General features: G+C 37.3%; 1 protein-coding gene across 4 annotated transcripts in view; it reads left to right on the plus strand.

The window, feature by feature from the left end:
* Window positions 1–805: 805 nt before the first annotated feature.
* Window positions 806–22,666, plus strand: part of disc1 (DISC1 scaffold protein) — a 52,006-nt gene continuing 30,145 nt past the window's right edge. For 2 of the 4 annotated variants that reach the window (XR_008635036.2, XM_055170088.2), the window contains exons 1-9: window positions 806–1,358; window positions 10,126–11,036; window positions 13,414–13,483; window positions 14,309–14,495; window positions 15,487–15,586; window positions 15,679–15,902; window positions 18,509–18,563; window positions 22,091–22,193; window positions 22,288–22,476. Coding sequence is in view for 3 of the 4 variants with exons in the window: in XM_055170088.2 (XP_055026063.2) it covers window positions 1,265–1,358; window positions 10,126–11,036; window positions 13,414–13,483; window positions 14,309–14,495; window positions 15,487–15,586; window positions 15,679–15,902; window positions 18,509–18,563; window positions 22,091–22,193; window positions 22,288–22,476 (1,933 nt within the window). In the remaining variant the exon portion in view is untranslated. Of the gene's footprint in view, window positions 1,359–4,595; window positions 4,826–10,125; window positions 11,037–13,413; window positions 13,484–14,308; window positions 14,496–15,486; window positions 15,587–15,678; window positions 15,903–18,508; window positions 18,564–22,090; window positions 22,194–22,287; window positions 22,477–22,666 lie in introns of those variants that run through there. The other 2 variants (XM_055170089.2, XM_055170090.2) reach the window with 2 other exon arrangements.

The raw sequence follows: 22,666 nt of genomic DNA on the forward strand, positions 1-22,666 counted from the left end.
GGAGTAAACAAGTTACACTGGTAAGTGTTGGGCAATTTTTTAACTATGTACAGAGTACATTTTTTAACTCTTTGAGTGTTAACAAATTACACTGATAAGTGTTGGATATTTTTTTAACACTGTACAGAGTAAGTTTTTTAACTCTTTGAGAGTTAACAAATTACACCGGTTAGTGTTGGGTAAAGTAACATTTTAACTCTCTACAGAGTAAGTTTTTTAACTCTTTGAGAGTTAACAAATTACACTAATTAGTGTTGGGTAAAGTAACATTTTAACTCTCTACAGAGTAAGTTTTTTAACTCTTTGAGAGTGTCAATGTGCCAACACTTTCAAAAGTGTTAAAATAACTCATTTGGGAGTGGACCCCATGAGACACTTTTAAAGTGTTAAAATTAACTCTCATAGAGTTGTTTTGTGTTTCCATATTTTGCTGTGTAGTGAGATTACTATATTGATATAATTATGTACAAACGTTATTACAAACTAAACCACCAGGGGCCCAGAACTGCGGAAGTTCGGTAGGTGGCGCTGTCACAAAAACGTAGGGTCATAGAACTGCGGTCATAAAACTGCGGTCATAAAACTGCAGCCTCCGGTTGTGCAGGAATATACTATTGACTTTCTCTGCCATTTTGCACTCATTTTAAACAAACTGTTTTTGATGGGGTTTTTAGTAAGTGTGTGATGTAATTTACCCCCGTGTTCACACAGGTGTGCTAGTAGAGTGACCACAGGTAATCCCTTTTTGAGCAGGTCTGTCCCCACACAACTGGAGTTCAGCTCTCGTGCGGGATCAAATTCCAGCATACGTCATCATAGGAACTCCCTCACAACTCGACACATAACGGCACAAAGTGCGGCTTTTCTCCGCTTTTATTCTCGTTCGCTTTTTGACAATCGCCTGTGTTTTCGGTGTAATTTCGAGTCGAAAGTACGGATATAGGTCAGATTTGGATTAAACCGCGGGATATAGATGCATATTTTCTATGCATTTTCCGACAGCGCGTGCCATACGCAGGAAACGGACTATTTAAGTTGCAGTGTTTGTCGGTATTTTATATCGTTGAAGAGATATTTGTTTTTCTTTTCTAAACATCTGTAAGATTTGCTGACTGTAAGGTGAAAGTTGTGAGAATACTTCTGGAGGATTGGAAACGGCGTTGTGTTGACGCGTGTCAGCGCGCGCCGGGGCGTCAGAGGATGAGACGCCGTCGGTGGGACTTTAACTAACGTAGTTTTATGATTTAACCGGCTTTCAAGGATCATGATGTTCGCGGGAATGATAAGGGTGGAGAGTAAATCAACAACACAGAAGAATGACAATAACGCCAAGTGTTACCGGTGTGCTGTGAGATCAGGTAACGTTAAAGCTTTTTATTCAAATCTGAGTTGTGGTAAAGTGAAAAAGTAGCTAACTTACTATAGCATTACCCAGATTTATGGATCTGGTATTTTTGTGCACGTGTCATTTAAATTATTCTTTGAAGTAGGCTACCATTTAAATACCATGCACAAATGTTCAGGACGTTGGGATGTTTTACAACTTTATATTTTATAATTTTTGTAGATTGTTTTGATTTTCCTGTGATTTCCATATTTTTTCATCATCATCAGATATTAAAGATCACAACACAGTTTAAAATACAAAAAGAGCAAAGCAGATGGTTTTTATTTATTGTTTATTATTTTTAGATTCTTGTCAGCCAGTTAGAAAAGTTTTCATGAGAACTAATGCACCTTTCCAAACATAAAACATTCAATTCAGATCTTGCTTTCAGACATAATATTGTTCATATCCTCAGCCAATGAGAGACAATGTGAGACTCATTCCCACAATATTAGCATGTGGACTGAAATCTTGAGATAACATCCAGTACGATTACACCTATGTAACATTACCCTTTTATTTTACTGTGACCTTGAGAACAAAATAAATGACATCAGAATGTAAGAATCTCTTACATCTACGATTCAGGTCTTTACTTAAATTATGGCATCTTCATGGCGTCTGATCAAAGTCTCTTTAGGGAAGTTGCGCTGTTAGGCCATGTTTGCACCGCCTCCGATCAGTTATTTTAGTCATGCATCTACTTAAATGGGGAAAGACAGAAAAAAATCACGTGGTAAAATCATAATTAAAAAACATATTTCTGACCAACAATTTTACCTGACATCAACCTTAACTTTTGTTTCTCAAGCTCAAATTGACCTACAAACTCTTTTATTTTAGGTCGTTTTTCAGCTACTGTGTATGCGCACAGTCACACTGTAAAATTATTATGATCAGTAAGTCATATCAAAATATGTGAGCAACTTTAACTTCACAAATTAAGTAAAATTTCATCTTTTTAATAAGTTACGACTAGGGCTGCACGATTAATCGCATGCAATTATCTTGTGGATCTCCTCAGTAAAGCCGGTTTTGTTATTAGTAGTAAATCGCCATCACCTGCTTTCAGATGGAGTGACATTTACTACAAACTTAGCCGTAGTTCACAGACAAGCTAGGCATTATCGCGTTCCTGATTCGTTCGCGATTATGACCGTGATATTACCTAGCTTGTTACTACTATCACAGAACCGGCTTTACTGACAAAATGTGTAAGATTAAAGGCGGAGTCCACGATGTTTGAAAGTCAATGTTGATATTTGAAATCACCTAAACAAACACGCCCCTACCCCAATAGAATCTGGACCTTCTGTTGATAGACCCACCCCACACATACGCAACCCGGCATTTGATTTGATTTGATTGGATATAAGTGTGTTTTGGTAGTCGGCCCGTCTCCTTTTCCAAAGCGTTTTTCAAACATTGTGGACTCCGCCTTTAATCGTGCAGCCCTAGTTACGGCAACTCATCACATGTCAAAATATGTTAAAATAGTAGGCCATGAAACGGAAGTATAGCGATTGTCTTCTTTTTCGTATCAGTAAATCCGAGTAAAACGGCTTCCGGAATGACAAAAACATGTGGGGTGGGACTTGTTTGTGGAAATTGGGCCTTGTTGCTAATTGCTAATTGGTGTAATCTTTTCCCAGTCTTCGATAGCCCCCTTCGCGGAATTCCTTGTGACAGGAAGTGAAGAGAGGTAATTTTAAGCAGGGTAGGAGGTTAACGTTTTTGATTACAGATTATGAGGGCACATAAATTAAAAAATAAATAATGAAGCATACAGATTCAGAAGTCATTTATTGAAAACGCCACAATTTTCCAGAAAAAATGTAAGTTTTTATATTTCAATCGCATTAAATGGTAAATGGATTGCATTTATATAGCGCTTTCATAGACCCATGGCCATCCAAAGCGCTTTACAATTACCTCACATTCACCCATTCACTCACTTCAACACTTGGTCAGATGGAGCCGGGGATCGAACCACCAACCTTCCGGTTTGTAGACAACCTACTACATGAACCACTGAGCCACTGCCGCATCGTCACTTTAAATTGACACTTTAAATTGACATGCATAACCAATTTGATTAAACATTTTTGCAGCTTTGCAGCTTTTTTTAAAGTGTAGGATGGCATGCGTTTTTTGCGACTCTGTATAGAGTCTTTAACAATTGATGATTGGTTCTTTTTACTTGAAGGTGGGATTTTTGTCGCCAGAGTGGCCATATTGAGTGTCGTATTGTCCCCTATTCATAGTTATAGCAATGCTCATTCTTGTTATATCTAATATCTTTGGTCGTATACATTGATTAATAGTACCTTTCTATCAGACAGTGAATGTACAGCCATTAAAGTTTGAATTGTATGTGGTTATATTTGCATAGTTTTTCTCTTTTTTATTGGTCAGACTTGTTTATATTCAAATAGTTTCCTAAGTGTGTGTGTGTGTGTGTGTGTGTGTGTGTGTGTGTGTGTGTGTGTGTGTGTGTGTGTGTGTGTGTGTGTGTGTGTGTGTGTGTGCACAGCTGGCTACTTTCTCGTATGTGACTGAACAGGAAGTGCGTACAGACCTTTGCCAAAACTTCAACAGAACCGCAGGGGCTTAAAATTAAACCCATTATGGAGAGTTTCTTTTCTTTTTCAAATTCACCTCACATCAATTTATGAACTGAAGGAACCGAAAGAAGACAGAAATAGCTGACAAATGATGAGCTGAATGATAAGATGGGTTATAAGCAGAATAGCATAATTTTAGTCTCATGTTGTTACAAACCTGTACAAAATCATTTTTTATGATGAACACGGATGAACATATTTTGAGGAATGTTTGTAACCAAATTAATTATGAGCCCCATTCACTTCCATAGTATGAAAAATAATAGGACTATGGAAGTGAATGGGGCTCATGAACGGTTTGGTTACAAACATTCCTCAAAATATCTTTCTTTAAGTTCATCAGAAAAAATAAATGTTTCCAGGTTTGTAATGAAATGAGGGTGAGTAAATGATGAGAGAATTTTCATTTTTGGGTGAACTATCCCTTTAAAACATTTCTGTCTCTCCGTCTGTTTTTATGAGTATTTAAAATTGATCTATAGTGGTGCGAACAGCAACGTGTACACAACATTGTGGCTACCCAGAATGCTGAGCCGTGTTTTCAGTGACTTCTGTGTGAAAAGGAAAGAGTTGCAAAAAAAGTCTGTCAAAGTCTCACTTCCTCAAAGTTTAGCTGTCACTGGATTTGTCACGCTACACGTTGACTGCCTTGAATCAGCTAAACCGGAGGACAATCTGAAACAGATGTGTGTGCTCCTCAAACGTTCCCACTTCTCTTTATGAGCGTCTAAGCATTCCGTCATTCCTGGGAGATGTTTGAGAGCGGCCCATGAGAGGCGGATTGAAGCTGAAGGGAGTTTCGAGATCCTCTGAGGTAAACATGCATGTTTTTGTCAGGGTGGCCTGTTCAAGTGAATAATGTCAATTCACATGAATAATACATCAGTATTATTTGGAAATTTTGTAGTTTTTCAGTCATTTATTAGTCATTAGTGATGATAAAGCAAAACTATCCAGAACAACAGAGGAGCGGTGATGCAATACAAACCAACCAACAGAAACCTTTTGGATGGACAGCAGCGCTTATCCTCAGAAAATGTGAAAATCTTGTTGGACTAAACCTCTTTTCGGAAGGACACTGCATTTTGTCATATACTTATTTTATTTTTTCAACTTCAGCACTTTCGTAATAATTTTAAGAATTGTGTCAAAGCTTTCTGACAGTTTTCTTCCCTATTGAGGAGTGTAGAAGCAGCTGTGCGATGTTTAGCATGCTTTCAGTCTTACTGTCTAAGTACTTTGTATAGTCAAGGTTCAGCGACCTAAAGTTGAGCTTTTACAGATGGAAGATTTTGTGTCTTGGTGGGCTCGTGTCTGCGTTGTGGAGAAAAAGAAGAAATGCTGTAACTTGATTATCAGACATCACAAACCTGTCACGATGCATCCTAATGTAATAAATGTGATTGTTTTGTTTACAGCTACACTCTTAAAACAAAAGCTTTTAAAAGTGTTTCACTCATTCGTAATCATAGGGGAACCGTTTTGTCATATAGCACCTGTGTAGTACCTATGTAGAACCATATTGTGCTATATAGAACCATATCTGGTGCTATAGTGGTCCTATATCACCCCCGGATGGTTCTTCATGGGTGCTTTATTGGTGCTATATGGCACTAGAAGTGGTTCCCCTATGATTACGAGCATTTAGTGCTATTTAGCACTACTTTTTTACAGTGGACATTTGCAATCACACCAGGCGAAATAAATGAATCACTGCATCTGTCTCTTTCTCATGGTGCATTGACTAGACTCGCTGTGTTTATGTTTAAAAAGCTATGAGAGAGATTTAATGTCTCTGCAGCTGTTCTCTCTCTCCATTCACTAGATGCATTTGGCGAGGTTGCAGTGAGGGATTGTGGGTAATGTGTTTAGATGAAAAGCCAATCACAGCTGCACACAACGAGTCCAGTTTTTTAATTCTTATTCCATTCACACTTATTCTTGTTCATCACTGTTTTGTTTTATAGTTTTTGTTTCATTTTTTTATTTTATAATCTCTTATGCATATGATCTTGACTTTTCTCACCTCATCTCATTTTTTTTTTAAATGGCAGCAATATTCAGTTGAATGGTAAGAAATTATGAAGTATTATATACACACTGACCTAAAGGATTATTAGGAACACCATACTAATACTGTGTTTGACCCCCTTTCGCCTTCAGAACTGCCTTAATGTGGCATTGATTCAACAAGGTGCTGAAAGCATTCTTTAGAAATGTTGGCCCATATTGATAGGATATCATCTTGCAGTTGATGGAGATTTGTGGGATGCACATCCAGGGCATGAATGTCCCGTTCCACCACATTCCAAAGACGCTCTTTTGGGTTGAGATCTGGTGACTGTGGGGGCCATTTTAAGTACAGTGAACTCATTGTCATGTTCAAGAAACAAATTTAAAATGATTCGAGCTTTGTGACATGGACCGGTGTATTATCCTGCTAGAAGTAGCCATCAGAGGATGGTTCATGGTGGTCATAAAGGGATGGACATGGTCAGAAACAATGCTCAGGTAGGCCGTGCCATTTAAACGATGCCCAATTGGCACTAAGGGGCCTAAAGTGTTCAAAGAAAACATCCCTCACACCATTACACCACCACCACCAGCCTGCACAGTGGTAACAAGGCATGATGGATCCATGTTCTCATTTTGTTTACACCAAATTCTGACTCTACCATCTGAATGTCTCAACAGATATCGAGACTCATCAGACCAGGCAACATTTTTCCAGTCTTTAACTGTCCAATTTTGGTGAGCTCGTGCAAATTGTAGCCTCTTTTTCCTATTTGTAGTAGAGATGAGTGGTACCCGGTGGGGTCTTCTGCTGTTGTAGCCCATCCGCCTCAAGGTTTTGCGTGTTGTGGCTTCACAAATGCTTTGCTGCATACCTCGGTTGTAACGAGTGGTTATTTCAGTCAAAGTTGCTCTTCTATCAGCTTGAATCAGTCGGCCTATTCTCCTCTGACCTCTAAATGGACTGCATTTATATAGCACTTTTTAACAGACCTATGGTCATCTAAAGCGCTGTACATGTTGCCTCACATTCACCCATTCACTCACACATTCATACACCGACCGCAGTGTCAGCCATGCAGCGTCGGGAGCAGCTTGGGTTAGATGTCTTGCTCAAGGACACCTGGACACTTGGTCCGGTGGAGCCGGGGATTGAACCACCAACCTTCCGGTTTGTAGACAACCTACATGAACCACTGAGCCACTGCCGCCCCATTAGCATCAACAAGGCATTTTAGCCCACAGGACTGCCGCATACTGGGTGTTTTTCCATTTTCACACCATTCTTTGTAAACCCTAGAAATGGTTGTGCGTGAAAATCCCAGTAACTGAGCAGATTGTGAAATACTCAGACCGGCCCGTCTGGCACCATCAACCATGCCACGCTGAAAATAGGCTTGCCGCGATAGTCGGTGAAACGGTGATTACCGGTGCTTCAGCCTCTCACCGGTTAGATCACTTGCCCACCGCGACACCGTCTTTCACCGTCGTTTTGATATTTTCATGTAAATTAATCATTTAGTTTCGTAAGAGAGATCAAACACACTAACAACTGAATGTGTCTGCTGCCAGAATTCAGCGGAGCTGAATTCAACGTATTCAACAAATTCAACGTGCGTCAAGTCATAGAGCAGCCGGTGTCAGGTTTCATTTATTTCTGTCAGTGTGCGAGATGAGCTGACCGATCAGACGATGGCAGAAGACGCGTGCTTACTCGTTTTTGTTATAATATTCATATATAATGTTTAATATAAGCAAGATCGTTTTGTTGTTGTGTTTTTCATCAAGAAAAATAATAAACCCATCATTCAAGCAGCGCTTTATGGAGAAGTAGCCATTTGCTCTGCTTGGGACTGGCGGGTTCTGTGAGAATTACCTGCGCACATTGACTCAAGCATTAAACCAGCTGTTGCACTAGCATTTTATGCAAATTCATACGCAATTTAACGCAGCGCATGCAAGCACTGCATTTAAACAGTTGCGTAATTCAAAAGTGAAAGTAAAATGTGCACGTCTGCATGCGCATTTATAAGCCCCTCCCACCTGGTAATACTGGGATCACCGGGTTTGTGACGCGCCGATTAACCGGTGGGTTAATTGATGAGATAATTGCATTAATGAGAAATTGAACAGGTGTTCCTAATAATCCTGAAGGTGAGTTTATGTATGTATATATATATATATATATATATTGTATTGGCTAAGAACTATATGATATTGTACTGATAACGGCACAGTAACCGCTTCACCTTTCGTATCATTCCGCCACCTAGTGAATGGAGGTCCTAAACAGGCTCATCTCTGAATGGAAAAACACAGACGCCCTGTTTTCAAACACTCTCCGTGTGTCTCATTAGTTCACTAGCTCATAAATCAGTCTGTGAATCCCCAATCGGAAGTTATTATTCCGTCAAAGATCAGCGCTCTTGGATGTTACGTTAAACTTAATGGGATTAATGTCTTGTCACATCGTGTGGACGATTAACACTTGGAAAGAGGAATGTAACTTAAACACTCATTGTTTTCTGGAGCTATATCTCTTATCAGAACGCGAAAACACCGTGGAACTGCGGGTAAGCACAGCAGCTTTTAAATGTGGACATTGATCATTTATTTAATCGCGACGTGACTATTAAAACATGTTATGAGACATCGCCACTGGTATATTTATAAGCAGCATGCAAAAACATCTCTCTGACACTTATAAAAAACAGTTTTATATAGTACTGACAAGAACGAAGTCTAATAATAACCGAGTGCTCGTATCGCGTTAAGATGAAATGGTAAACCAACAGTAACATTATAGAAGTATAGTTTTATTAACTTGTACCTCGCGCCAAAACAATAACAACACAAAAGACACTAAATATGAATAAGAAAACAAGTTTAATCATGACACCAAATACTGCTGATTTGATCTAATTTTTGATCATCAGGCCAACATGAGAGCCAGGGAATCCCTGTCAAAGATGTAGCCCAGAGAGGGCGGTGGTCAGCGGGGCGAGTGAACTATGACGTCCGCTCATGCTTTGGTTCTCATACGTACCGAATCTCACTAAGCAAACCTTCAAACAGGCGCTATCTTTACTAATCGACTGTAGATTTAAATATAATACATATATATTCTCGACTGAACTAATCTTAAGACTAATCCGTGGCGGAAGAAGTAGTTCTCAAACAAAGAGGCTTTTAAAATTACTCCGTTGTTGTTTTCTAGTTTTCGTTTTTCAAACGTGTGCCGTCGAACTGTTGTATAAAAGCAATATCGTTCTCGGAGTCGTGTGATATAGCTCTATATCATCACGGCTGTGATTGCCTCCGGTACTTGGCCTACGGCCTCGTGCCTCTGGCCTAATCACAGCCGTGATGATATAGAGCTATATCACACTCCTACTCGAGCGATATTGCTTAAATATATATACATATATATATATATATATATATATATATATATATATATATATATATATATATATATATACATATGTGTGTGTTGTTCAGAGGTTGTTTTTCCAAAGAACAAAAATATTTTTAACTCGGTTCAATGTTCTCATATGAAGTATCAGCACAGAATATTAGACATTATTAAAATTTTAACTTTTTTTAGAAGAAATATATTTAATGGGAAAAACTTGTCATTGCTTTCAAGATTTGTCATTGCTGTCCAGATGAATTCATGTCTATATTGTGATTTAATAATATGTTTTTTTTAATGGGATCATGTTAGTGGATGCATGAAAGTTGTTCCTTTCTCTTTGTATCGTAAATTAAACAGTTTAAAAAATGTGTATGAATCTAGTCACAAATCTATTATTTAGTAATATATTATTAATAAATGGCCCATATTTTATGATTATGTTGTGTATTTATTGTAACTGTATATGAGCTGTAATGGCTTTTGTTATTATGTTGTGGTTTGAATTTCTCAACATTTCTCATCTGACTTGCTGATCACAGGTTATTGTTATGGTAGAACCACATGATAAGTTTTGTTGACAAAAATGCTATTGCGAAATTGTGTTGGATGTCTTGAGAACTATTTTGCATTTTCACGATTTACTGAGGCTTTAGAAATTTATTCTGTAATCCCTATTTTAACAGATGGTGCAAGTGTGACGGTGGAGTCAGAGAGCCGTCACAGAAGAAGTTTCAGACGGCCGGGTTACATGAGGGCAGATCCGGTTTGCCAGGTGGACGTTGCTGCCAGCTCGCCAGCCAAGACGTCATGTGATTCCCACAGAAATTCTGAAATTCCCAATAGTGTCCCATCCACTACGAACATTCAAACGTTTAATTCTGAATTACCCAGCAGCCCTGGTGAGAAATGGCTTAAGGAGATTTTCGAGAGAGACGACTCTTCAAATGGTCAAATTGAGGAAACTTCCAGAAGCATCTCATCATGTGACGTTTTTAACTCCAGCTTTAGTTTCATTCAGCAGTCACTAGAAACAGGTGATCTATTAGATTTAACCACAGGTGAGCTGTCTCCATCTCAGTATTTAAACAAAAGATCTGAATCAACTTCATGGGATCATCCTGAACTTTTAAACTCCTCAGGTACTATAAAACCTGTTTGCACTGTTTTAGGAAATAAGTCCATGTTTGAAGATGATTCACTGAGTCAGTCAAAGACCAGTTCTGTGCTTATCAACCAATCAGAACCAGAGGTTTTCACATTAGGCCAGCTGCCCTGTCCGATTGGTCGGTCAGTAAAACCAAAAAGGCTGTTATTAGACAAAGAGTGTTGGCTGATGGACCTGGACGTGTCTTGGTGCCACAGGGACACACAGATCTCATCGTCAATGAGCATACAGGACTCCGACTCTGGCTCGCTGGACACTGAGGTCACCTCTTCGATCTCTGTTGATTCGTCAGATTCCACTTCGTCGTCTTCGGTTACATCTGGCTACGACAGCGCCACCCCATCTGCAGATCAGAGTCGCAATGGCATGAAGAAGAAATGTGAAGATATTCTACAAGACTGTCTGAGGAACAGTCGTACAAATGCCAAGGTCAGTGTGTTACAATAGCGTGTAGCATATCTGTGTAATGCATTTTGAAGAAAATTTAAACAAAAATGTACACAGTATGAAAGATTTTTGCATTTAAATCACACAATGCATAGTGTTTTATTTTACTAGCACTAGTTACATTTTGTTTACACATAGGCTTACATTATAATCTAAATGTTATAAAACTTTATTTCAATGTGTTATCCATAAACAGTCCTGTCGCCACTAAAGGTGAAGATTACTCCCATTATTCCAAGCTCTTTAGAGAAAAAAAAAAATGAAGAGAAAATGCTTCCCTGCCAATGACAAGTTTTACAACAATCCATATTTTTTTGTTATATTGTGTGTTTATATATTTAAAAAAGATATTTTTCTGGAATGCATTAAATTTTTGTGAAAAAAAAATGCTGCCACTGGCTGGCAAACACTGGGGGGACGAGTTAACAGCATCATCATGCTCCATCATTGTTATTTAGCAACCAAGGCAAAAATTACATATTATGCCTGTAGGAAACATATTACCAGTAGGAAAAATTGTGCCCTGTCAGCATCCATCAAACAGGTCTGTCCTTACTGGAGGTTCATACAGATTTGTTTAATAGTGATGAATAAAACCATTAAAGTTAAAGGGATAGTTCACAGAATTTTTTCTCCCTAAATTGTTTCAAAACTGCAATGATTCTTTTGGAGATATTAAAAAAAATTAATCACCAAATGAAGAGTTTGGTTCCAAAACGCAATAAATCCATTTTGACAAATTTTGGTAAAAACGTGTTTTCTATACCAAGAAAGTGACAAGATGAAAACCACTATTTTCTGTTACAAACTTTCCCATAGCATCTTTAGGTTATAAAAACATAAAAAATTCAAATCCATAACTTGATTTTCAAAGATTTATTATAAAAACGAATTCTTTTTTCCACAAAATGCAATAAATCCATGACAAGTTTTTATTCAAAATGCTATAAATCTATTGAATCAATAGCCTATATAAATGTGCATTCATCTTTGCCATGTTATATTCATTTAGTTGACTAGTTGTACACACTAATTAAAAATATAAACATTAAGGTCATTAATCAAAACACTTACTTTGTCATATTAAGAACACTGTCATTGCTGCGGTTATACTTGACGTCATCGCTTAACATTTTTCACAGCGATCAGCTGTAAAATGTTTTGGTCCTGCTCGATTTTCGTTGACTTTGAGTAAAATTAAGGAAAGTTTTTCATAAGATCCCCTGGGGTCAATGTGTTATCATGACAGAAACTTGATGCTGTCGCCCCGGGCAAACAAGCACCCGTCTCCCAAGTGCCTCTTGCGTAAATTTTTAGATGTTGATGGCCTACGTTTCTTTCCTGTCACAGAAAACCATCAGAGGTTTATCAATGCTATTAAAGTATTATTTTGTTTTTGTTTGTTTGTTGATCACGAAGTACAAAGTAGATGAGGAAAACTAGGATTCTGTGTACTCAATGCGCTGCCATTGTTTGTTTACATTGCGTGAATGGCGCGCTGTAATCTGTGGAGTGGATTTATGGCATTCTGTAGAAAAGGGGGAGTGACGTTTATTGCATTTTGGAAAAAAGGGAGAAAAGATGACAGAAAAACACTGCGTATATTGGATTTTGTGTAAAATTAAGAATTTACTTTTTAATACTGACCTGATATAATACTGATTCTGGCAGTAACTCATTTTTTTGAAAAATGGCGTTTATTGCGTTTTGGAACCAAACTCTTCAAATAGAGCTGGGACACTATTCACTTTCATAGTATTATTTTTTCTAACTATGGAAGTCAATGGTGCCCAAGATCTGCTTGGATACTAACATTCTTCAAAATATCCTCCTTTGTATTTAGCAGAACAAGGAAACAGATTTGAAACACTTTGAGGGTGAGTAAATGATGGCAGGATTTAAAGGGGACATATTATGAAAATCTGACTTTTTCCATGTTTAAGTGCTATAATTGGGTCCCCAGTGCTTCTGTCAACCTAGAAAATGTGAAAAAGGTCAGCCCAGTAACTTAGTTTTGATAAACCATTTTCTGCAAGCATGTGAAAAAACATTGACATTTGTCATTGATATTTGGCTCCCCTTATGATGTCAGAAGGGGATAATATCGCCCCTTAATCTGCATTATCCAACCACAGCACTGCTATTTAGTGCAGAGATCAACTAATTTGCAATTAAAGGGACACACCCAAAACGTCACACCTACAAGGTGGCAATTTTAACATGCTATAATCAATTATCTGTGGGGTATTTTGAGCTAGAATTTTACATATACTCTGGGGACACAAAAATAGTTTCTGTGAACTTTAAGGGATGAATCTTATTTATCTTAACATCTGTTTGTAATGGCTTCTGTCCTTAGATTGAGTCCATGATGCTGAAGCTACACAGATTACAGCACAGAGCGGTCCTGGATGATGACTATGATGCAGGTCAGATATCCTACACCATTTCATGCTTGCCAAGATTTTGTGAAATAAGTTTCTCTAACTAGCGTTTTATCAAATACTATGTTACTTGATATATCATGGTACTGAATGATCACCATATCATCTTTTTTAGATCACGGTACTTCAAGGTACTGTAAAGAAAACTATGATGGTTACGTCTATAGTCTTCTTTACAGTAGCAGCGTGCAAGACTGCATGTTAGTACCCTGATACATCTGCTATTATATTGTTAATTTTGTTTATTTCCTGTACTACAAAGCAATTATTCAGTTTCTTTAGTGGAAATAGTGACTACTCACATGTGTTAACACTCCCAAATATTCACAGATCCTCAGCGGTTATCACCTCGAAACATAACAACACTTACTTGTGACAGTCGACACTTTAAACAGCAGTTGACACAGTCACTGATGTTTAACATTTTTGTGCTTCTCACATATTTGTCTGATTTTTCTCATTTTAAGTCACTTTGGATAAATGTTTCTGGTAAATAAATAAATGTATTTTTTATCCTCGTAATGACTATGTTTTAGTGTCAAACAGTGACATCTACTGGTCCTCACCAAACCCATTATGAGCTACTATCAGATTATAATATGTTTTCCGCTTGATTACAAATATCTTCCTTTGTGTTCAGCAAAACAAAGAAATGTATTCAGGGTTGTTACAACTTGAGGATGGGTAAATTATTGTAGAAATTTCATTTCATTATTCATTTCATATTTATATGAATGCTGTTTACTGTGACACTGACTGTACACAACTGTAAACTCTTTTCTTCCTGTTTGTGTGTTTGTTTGTTTGTAGCTGAGCGGTTTGGTAAGAAACTGGATGATCTACGCAGAGAACGAGCGACTCTGAATCCTGCTCTTCCCTCCAGACATCCTGCAGTTTCTGAATATCTGCAGCAGCTCAGGACGGCCGTACACAGCGCCCTCCAGAGGACCAGCTCTCAATGCACAACTCATGACATCACAAACAGGAAAGAAAACAGGTTGGGCTGAATGTTGGTGGAATGTGATTCGGTCTCTCCAAAACATTCCACGTCCTGTCCTGTTTCCTCATTTGTGCGGGTTAAATCTTTATCGCCCCTTAGTATGGAGCCTGCGGCAGAATTAAACATGAGTGTCAAATGTTTGCCCATCCAAATTTATTTATTTAAAGAACTGTGTTGTATTGACATAATAAAAAACATTATGTTGGATTTCAGGTACATTTCTCTAAATGAAAAACACATGATCTGTTTAAAACCCTTATGCTAACATTTTATCCAACATACATTTACAAAGATCAACAATTATAGGGCCAAACACTGAAGGTGCTGAGGCACCTATTGTTTCTGTTAGTAATATTATTATTATTCTTAGCCATAGGTGTCTATGGCAGCCCTATGAACTGTAAGTAGGAAAATTATTAAATTTGGCACACATGTTGTGGTGGTCCGAAATAGTCATGTGACACACTATGGGGTCCCTAGCAGCATTAACTCTACAGTGCCACCAGCAGTTCAAAAATTCACTATTTAAACTGTTATAACCTGTGATCCTTTTGATCTATGAAAATTCTACTTTGTACATGTGATTGATCTCCTCAGAATCATTGCATTTAATAGCTTACATTAAGACTCGACACATTACAGTAGCGGCAATTTTGAAATTTTGTACAGTATTCCGTTTTTTTCCGCTACTCCTCCTTTAAAATTGGTTTAATTGTTATGCAATTTGGCTCAGATGTTCTTTGGAATGAGAAGCACAGAAATTACTGAACAGAATTGTTTATAAATGTGTAATAAATGTGTACATTTATTGCTACGCTGCCGTGGTTCTGCTCTGTGCATGCTGTGCCTTAGATGCTTGTTGTGCCTTGGGTGCTTGCTGTTCCTTGGGTGCTTGCTGAGCTTGGGCTTGCAGCTATGCAGCTATATTTATACATTATTTCTATCATGTTTTTCATGTGAAAAATCAGAAACGCATTTGTTCACACAGAGAAAAGGATGAATCGAGTGAAGATCAGAAATGGTTAGCTAGCTCTACTGGTCAACATCAAACACGGGAACATCTGATATGGGAAAAACAAAGGATTCAGGTGAACAAAAAATATAACTATCATTCATATTTAAAGAGAATAGATTAAATGTCATCAAATGTGTTAAATATTTGTTGTGTTAAATACTACAGAAGGAGATGCTTGATCTTCAGAGGAGGCTGGAGGAGCTTCAGGTGCAGAGCAGAGCTGTGGATATGCAACTGGGTATGGAGGTGCACAGACTGGAAGTGGAGATGCCCATGCTGAGAGGCTGTGATGTGGGTCAGCTCCATCTAATTGGTCGAGCACTGGAGGACATGATGACATCCGAACATCGCGCTCAGATCAGTGCTTCTCCACCAGCAGAGATCATGAGGTGAACATGCTGGCTTACGCTTATTAAAAAGTTACCATGGTACTTTTCCATAAAACCATGGTGTGACTTTTTACATTGTGGAACAAGCATTGTATAGTTTGTAAACCCCAAATAACCTTTACAGCTAAGTGGTAGAGCATTGCATTTGCAAAAGCAGTGCAAATGGTCATGGGTTTGAACCCAATGAACACATACTGATAGAAAATGTATATGCTGTAATGCATTGTAAGTCACTTTGGATAAAAGTGTCTGCCAAATGCATAAATGTAACCAGCAAAATAAACTATAGTAAACAAAAATAATGTGGACAGGTGCTCTCATGAGCTGTGACAACATTAACTAGTGGTGAAGTCTCTCTGATTTGATCTGGTTTAGTTGAGTTTTTTCTCATTTGTAGTTTTCATTAATGTAAGCCTGGAGAAGACGCTTGAAAGCCTGTTTTGTAAAAACAAAGAGCACCTCTTGCAATATATATTAAATTTTAGATGCTCTGTTTGGACTCACATAGATTGATTTTGATGCATATGTAGATTTATTGTGGTGTTGAGGTGTGCTGGAGATTGAGGTCATAAGATTGAGCGAAGCTAAACTAACCTCGCTGGGAGATTGATCTCAGACCAGCAGAAAATAAATCAGTTTTATAGGACCATCTGAGTGTTCTGATGGATCTGCCATTGAAGCAGATTCTTCTGCTTTCTCCTGTGCTATTTTTACTCAGGCAATCATCTTCGTGGCTACCTTTCTTTTATTTCATCTTCTACCTGCTCCTCATGAAAATGACATGAGCTCTGTCCGTTCTTCAGTGACGTTATGAAATTTTAATGACTACTGTCAGGCTGCAGAGAAATTCCTTTATATCTGTCACTCAAAGTTAACAGCTTTAGATGTTTGTGTTGATGTAAACAGTTCTGTGTCTTAAGAAAATCAATAGTAATAGTTTACATGTAGTCATTTAGTTAATATTAATGTTCCTAAAGTGCTGGGTGTCTTTGTGTGTTTTTGTTTATTTGGAAAATCAATGGACAAGTTTAATCTGGATTCTAAATCTTTAATCTGGATCTTATCTCTTTACCCATTTCTATTTTTAATCTCAATATTTCATAAATATCTCATCTAGCTTCATATATCTGCTAGCCCACTGTTATAAGATGTTAAGAATCTGTCAACTGACAAATATGATCATCTTTTTCATCATGTGCCTCTATTTTGCTCTTTCATAGCTTTCCTGTATCTCATCACGCATTGACTCACATTTACGACTTGCATTGAATTACTAATTTATCTTCTGCATATGTTTATTTATTTAGATATCCAGTATTATTAATTACTTTTTGGCCAGTAGGGGAGAGCGGGGCACAACCTAAACGCTTTTTGGTTTTGGCTCAATCATTCAAAAAATATTTGTGTTTGATTAATTCTATTTTTACACAAGCAACACACACATCTCTGCTACAAATGAACATTTAACATTTGTTTCTAGTACTTACCATTCTTGGACAATTACACCAAACGTGACAGAAGTGCAAACGTTACAACTTACCCCATAGGTGGGGTTAATTGTAACAGGCAGGGGGTTAGTTGTGACATTTGCTTAAGTTTGCAGGCAAATATTTCAAAACTATTTTGAAGTGAATATTGCTTATATATCTGTCTATCATAGACAGGTATCCACACTGTATTCATTCATTCAGGACTTTTCTAACAATAGTTCAATTATAAATTGATACAAATGTCTAAATATGTGAGAAAAGCAGCACAATTATGACAAAACATTTTTTAAAATGTGACCCAGTCTGTAATAATCATACTACAGTTTCAAAATCAAATTCTGAGATAATGAGCATCAAAGTCTGATTTAAGCCATTCATTTCATTATGATTTCAATCTTTTACGTGACCTTATTCAATCAATATTAAAGATATGAACAAAAATAAATTTGACACACTATTTTGATAAGACGGGCAAATTTATTTTGTTAGCAGCCAGCAATCATTTGTGTGTAGCCTATTTAAAACAACGGCAAGATTTATGCTAACGTTAGCGGTTTTCATATCGTAAGTGCTGAGGGGTTAGTTATAACACAGCGTTACAATTAACCCCGCTGGGTCAAAATCCCACCAAAAAAGTTGCTTAAAGCTGCAGACATATTTCAAAATGATGCTTTGTTTAAGTTTTAGTCAACAAGACACTGATTAATATGACATAACATTGGATTTGTCATTATTAAGTGCGTACGACATGTTTTCTTGTAAGGGAGCATGTACACCAAAATAAGCATTTTTTTTATCAGACTTAACAGATTATGCCAAAAGTGGTATTTCTGAATGACATGTGGGCCGGATTAAGCAGATTTAAAGTGAAGGTATTTAATGAACGGATAATACGTGCCCAGAGAATTCGATTAATATCCTTATCTTATTTTTGATGGAGCATTTAGCGGCTTTTGCATCTGAGTTCCTCATATATTTTTATAGAACAATGCAGTAGTAGTTGGATTCACATGTTTTTATTTAACTATACATCTATCTATGGATTTAAACAAATAGACCTATAGATCTGTCTATAGATTGTTTTATGATCTAAATTGTTTTGATCTTAAATTCCAGACTTCAGGAACAGGAGCAGGCACTGAATTTGTCCATTAAAGAAACGACAGCTAAAGTAAGTCCATATCTCTGATATTTCTGTCAATCATTTGTTCTTTCTTGTGTCATCTGGGTCCCCGAATTGACAAATCTGGCAATGGTGAATGATTGAAAACATTTTACTCTTCATTAATCATTTTTACATCATAAAATACTTTATTGTTTATTTTTATTTTGAGATATATGGGTGAATATATAATTGTAGGAACACTTGGAGTCCAAAGTCTTTATTTTTTGCATTTATTTTTAAGTTCGCATTAACATGTAGTCAATAGGATAATATGATAAAGCATATTTGGCGTGCTTTTTAAGGGGAGCGCTCTGAACTCAGAATATTAGCCCGAAACCAGAGTACCCTCCCCCTCTTTGGGTTAGACGTACCTGCAGAGAATGATGCGATGGGCTGGAGGAGGAATGCTGCAAAAACTGTCACGGGACAGAGGTGAGGGATGGCCATATACTGTATTAGAGGTCTCTTCAACTTGGTTGAATACATGACCATGCTATTCCCGAACTTAGTTAAATAAACTTCATATTTTTAATGATTTAAATTATTTGGTACGTTTTATTATTATTATTATGTTATTATTATTGGCTGTTATTATTTGGTTTTATTATTTGACATTATTTGGATCACAAGATGTTACGGGCCATAACAATATCATATTATCTGTAAAAATGGTCTTGTATAGCTGGAAATCATGACTTGATGATGTCAATTCTGTTACTGCCAAACTCTGTTAACAAGATGTTTATTTAATGATAATGACCAGAAGACTGCACAGCATCTCATGCGGAAAATAAAGAATTAAACTTGTTAAAAGAGTATTATTACATTTGACTACAGAATACAATGATTGACCAATCAGAATCAAGTATTTCAAAGATGCATGCAATAAATGCATAGGTTTTGGTCTTAATGTCTTGTTTAGTACTGCTTTTCATGTAAATGGCTGTTGTTGTGATTGGTGTGTGATTTAGGGGGTGACAGTGGGGTTAGCCTGAAGCATGGCTCTTCCACCACAATCACTATCAAAATGAGCTTCTTTCCCTTGTGAGGGCCACAGAAAATTGTCACTTAGCTCAGAGCTCCAGGCTCCGTCCCTCAGTGTATGTGTGTATGGGTTTTCTCTGAGCCGTTTGGCAGACGGAGATCAGTGTCATTAGAGTTTGAGCTCGGTGTCTGTTGGCACTGCTGGTGGATCTGTAGCAGGAGGGCCGGAGATGAATTGTCTGTAAAATGGCACAGTGTGACTTTGTCCTCCAGAATGTCATTATCTGATGTCACTGTATATGTCTGTGAGTCACAATGGATCTCATTGGGAGGTTGCTTGTGTCGTCTGCGGTAACATCTGGTTCATGGTTTTGTGCTTCCAAATGTTTGTTACACAAACTGAGCTTTAGGACTTTGAGTTGACTAGTGTTTCTTGTTACTGCTGTCTCTTTATGCTTTCATATACTGATTTAACTAATGAAATGTTTGTGTTTTAAGAACACTCTTATAAGATTCAGATTCCTTCCAAAGTTCTAGACTGCAAAAAATAAATGGCTTAGTATTGTTGTCTTGTTATTCAGTATAAATTCTTAAAGGGATAGTTCACCCCAAAATGAAAATTCTGTCTAAATTTACTCGCCTTCAAACCTGTAAAAATTGTTTTGCTGAACACAAAGGCAAACATAATCAAGCAGGAAACAGGAGCACCATTGACTTCCATAGTAGGAAAGAAAAATACTATGGAAGTCAATGATGCTCCAAAAGAGTTTGGTTACAAACATTGTTAAAAATATTGTGTTCAGCAGAACAAATAAATCAGGATATATTTAATTGAGAAGCTAAACAAGAGAAAATTATGAAAATGAAGTGCGTTCACACTGCAAAAAATGATTTTCAAGAAAAAAAAATCTTAGTATTTTTGTCTTGTTTTCAGTAAAAATTCTTAAATTAAGATGCTTTTTCTTGATGAGCAAAACAACCCAAGAAAATAAAAATATCAAATTTAAGTGATTTTGTGCATAAAACAAGCAAAAATAATCTGCCAATGGGGTAAGCAAATTTTTCTTGAATTTTCTTGAATTTAGTGTTTAAGAAAAATGTTCAAGATTTTTTTTGCTTACCCCATTGGCAGATTTTTTTGCTTGTTTTATGTACAAAATCACTTAAATTTATTGTTAATCACTTTTTTTCTTGGGTCGTTTTGCTCATCAAGAAAAAGCATCCTAATTTAAGAATTTTTAGATATTTTTTACTGAAAAAAAGACAAAAATACTAAGAATTTTTTTCTTGAAAATCATTTTTTGTAGTGTATGCTTAAAACACACAAATTTTGCCAGTGGGGTAGAAAAATAAACTTTATTAAAGTTTCAAATTATTCCTATTTACTCAATGCACATACATTTTTCTTACCCCAGTGGCATAATTTTATAGTTTTCATAATTTCCATAATATTTTCATACAACTAGACTTTATATCAATAGAAATTAGTGGAGGCTCGTGACTGCTCTTCCGAGGGGCGCAAATTCAAAATGTGTGTTCGGAGTGTCATGTGTGTTGCTCATGTTTTCAAAATATCTGTTTGTTGCATCATGTGAACCATGTGAATCACGTGTTTTGTCAAAATAAGTGCCTGCTGCACATGCGTCAAAACCGTTTATGACCAAAGAGACGCTCACGTTCACAAAATACACACAAGACCCTCCCTTAACAGTAAACTCTGATTACGCATGAGATTATGCTAGTATCTGGCAAATGCAACGGTCTCTTTTATCATAATCCCTTTAGACGCGTCTGCAGCAGGCACTTATTTTGACAAGACACGTGATGCACATAGGATCACTCGACGCGCAGAACACATATTTTGAAATTACAAACCACCCACATGACGGGCTACATACATGTTGTGACGAGCGCCCTCGAAAAAAGAAGTCACCGGCTGCCACTGATTAAAATGGGTCATTTATCAAGTAAATGCATCTCTATTTGAGAAATTTTCAATTTTTATGCTGAAATTTAAGACAAAAAGACATTCATTTATTGCAGTGTAATAACACTCTGGTAACCTCCATATCCTCTTTGGTCTTGCCTTGACATTTACCATCGTCATTTATGCCATTATCTATATGAATTAACCTCCTATATGTGTTACTTTAAATGCTGGCCTCAGACTAACATTAGCGTTTAGTATTTATGTCATTATGATGATACAAACATTAAAGGCAGGTCTAGGATGTTAGCTGGTGGTATTTACAAAAAAAGTCAACACACATCTCCAAACTGGCCCATATGATTAGAGGATGATTCATATTGCAGGGATTATCTTAAGCCAGGACTAGGCCTTAATTTAATTAGGAAATATAACTAGTTTAAACAAACAATCCTTACTAAAAATTGACCTGAGGCTTAACAAAGGGCACTGTCCAGGAAATTGCCCCATAAAGTATTTTAATGGGAACTGTACTTACCACGGTAAATGGTAAATGCTCTTTTCCTGGAGGTCTGTAACATCCAATCTCTCATTTCTCCTGTCTCTGTCTCTTCTAATTCAGATGCTGATGAGTCAGAAACTAGGCGGCAGTCTGCGAAGGAAAGTTAGTGAGACAGAAACGCAACTCCTGGCCCTTCAGGAAGCAAAGCTTGCAGCCATCTCAGGTATTGCTTCATCACTTCTCTTTCTGTGCTCACCTGATATCTTTAGTTTAAATTACAAGTATGTGATTTAAATATGGTATCATTCCCGATTCAGGAAATGATTTCAGCAGTGCAAAAGAACTGAAGGCAGAGATAAGGAACGTGTATGGAGAGAGAGACCGTCTGGAGACGCTCTTGAGGAAGCTGCATACGTTGAGTACAGGAAGTGGACAGGAACTGACCCGTATGAAGGAGAAACAGAACCAGATCAAACTGGACCTGCAGTGGCGAGAGGCACAGCACGGTGAGTAACAGAACCCAAAACCTTAAAAAGTGGAACTCAGTTTCTTGGTGTGTTCAAGGTTCAGGTGTTAAGGGTGTCTGAGCATCATTTTGCGTTTATACTTATACATTTGGCAGTCGCTTTTATCCAGAGCGACTTGCAGTGCATTACAAATAAAAAAAAATTCAAAAACCGCAACAAACGCCAGTCC

The sequence above is a fragment of the Misgurnus anguillicaudatus genome, chromosome 11 (genome assembly GCF_027580225.2).
Source record: "Misgurnus anguillicaudatus chromosome 11, ASM2758022v2, whole genome shotgun sequence".
NCBI classification, from domain to species: domain Eukaryota; kingdom Metazoa; phylum Chordata; class Actinopteri; order Cypriniformes; family Cobitidae; genus Misgurnus; species Misgurnus anguillicaudatus.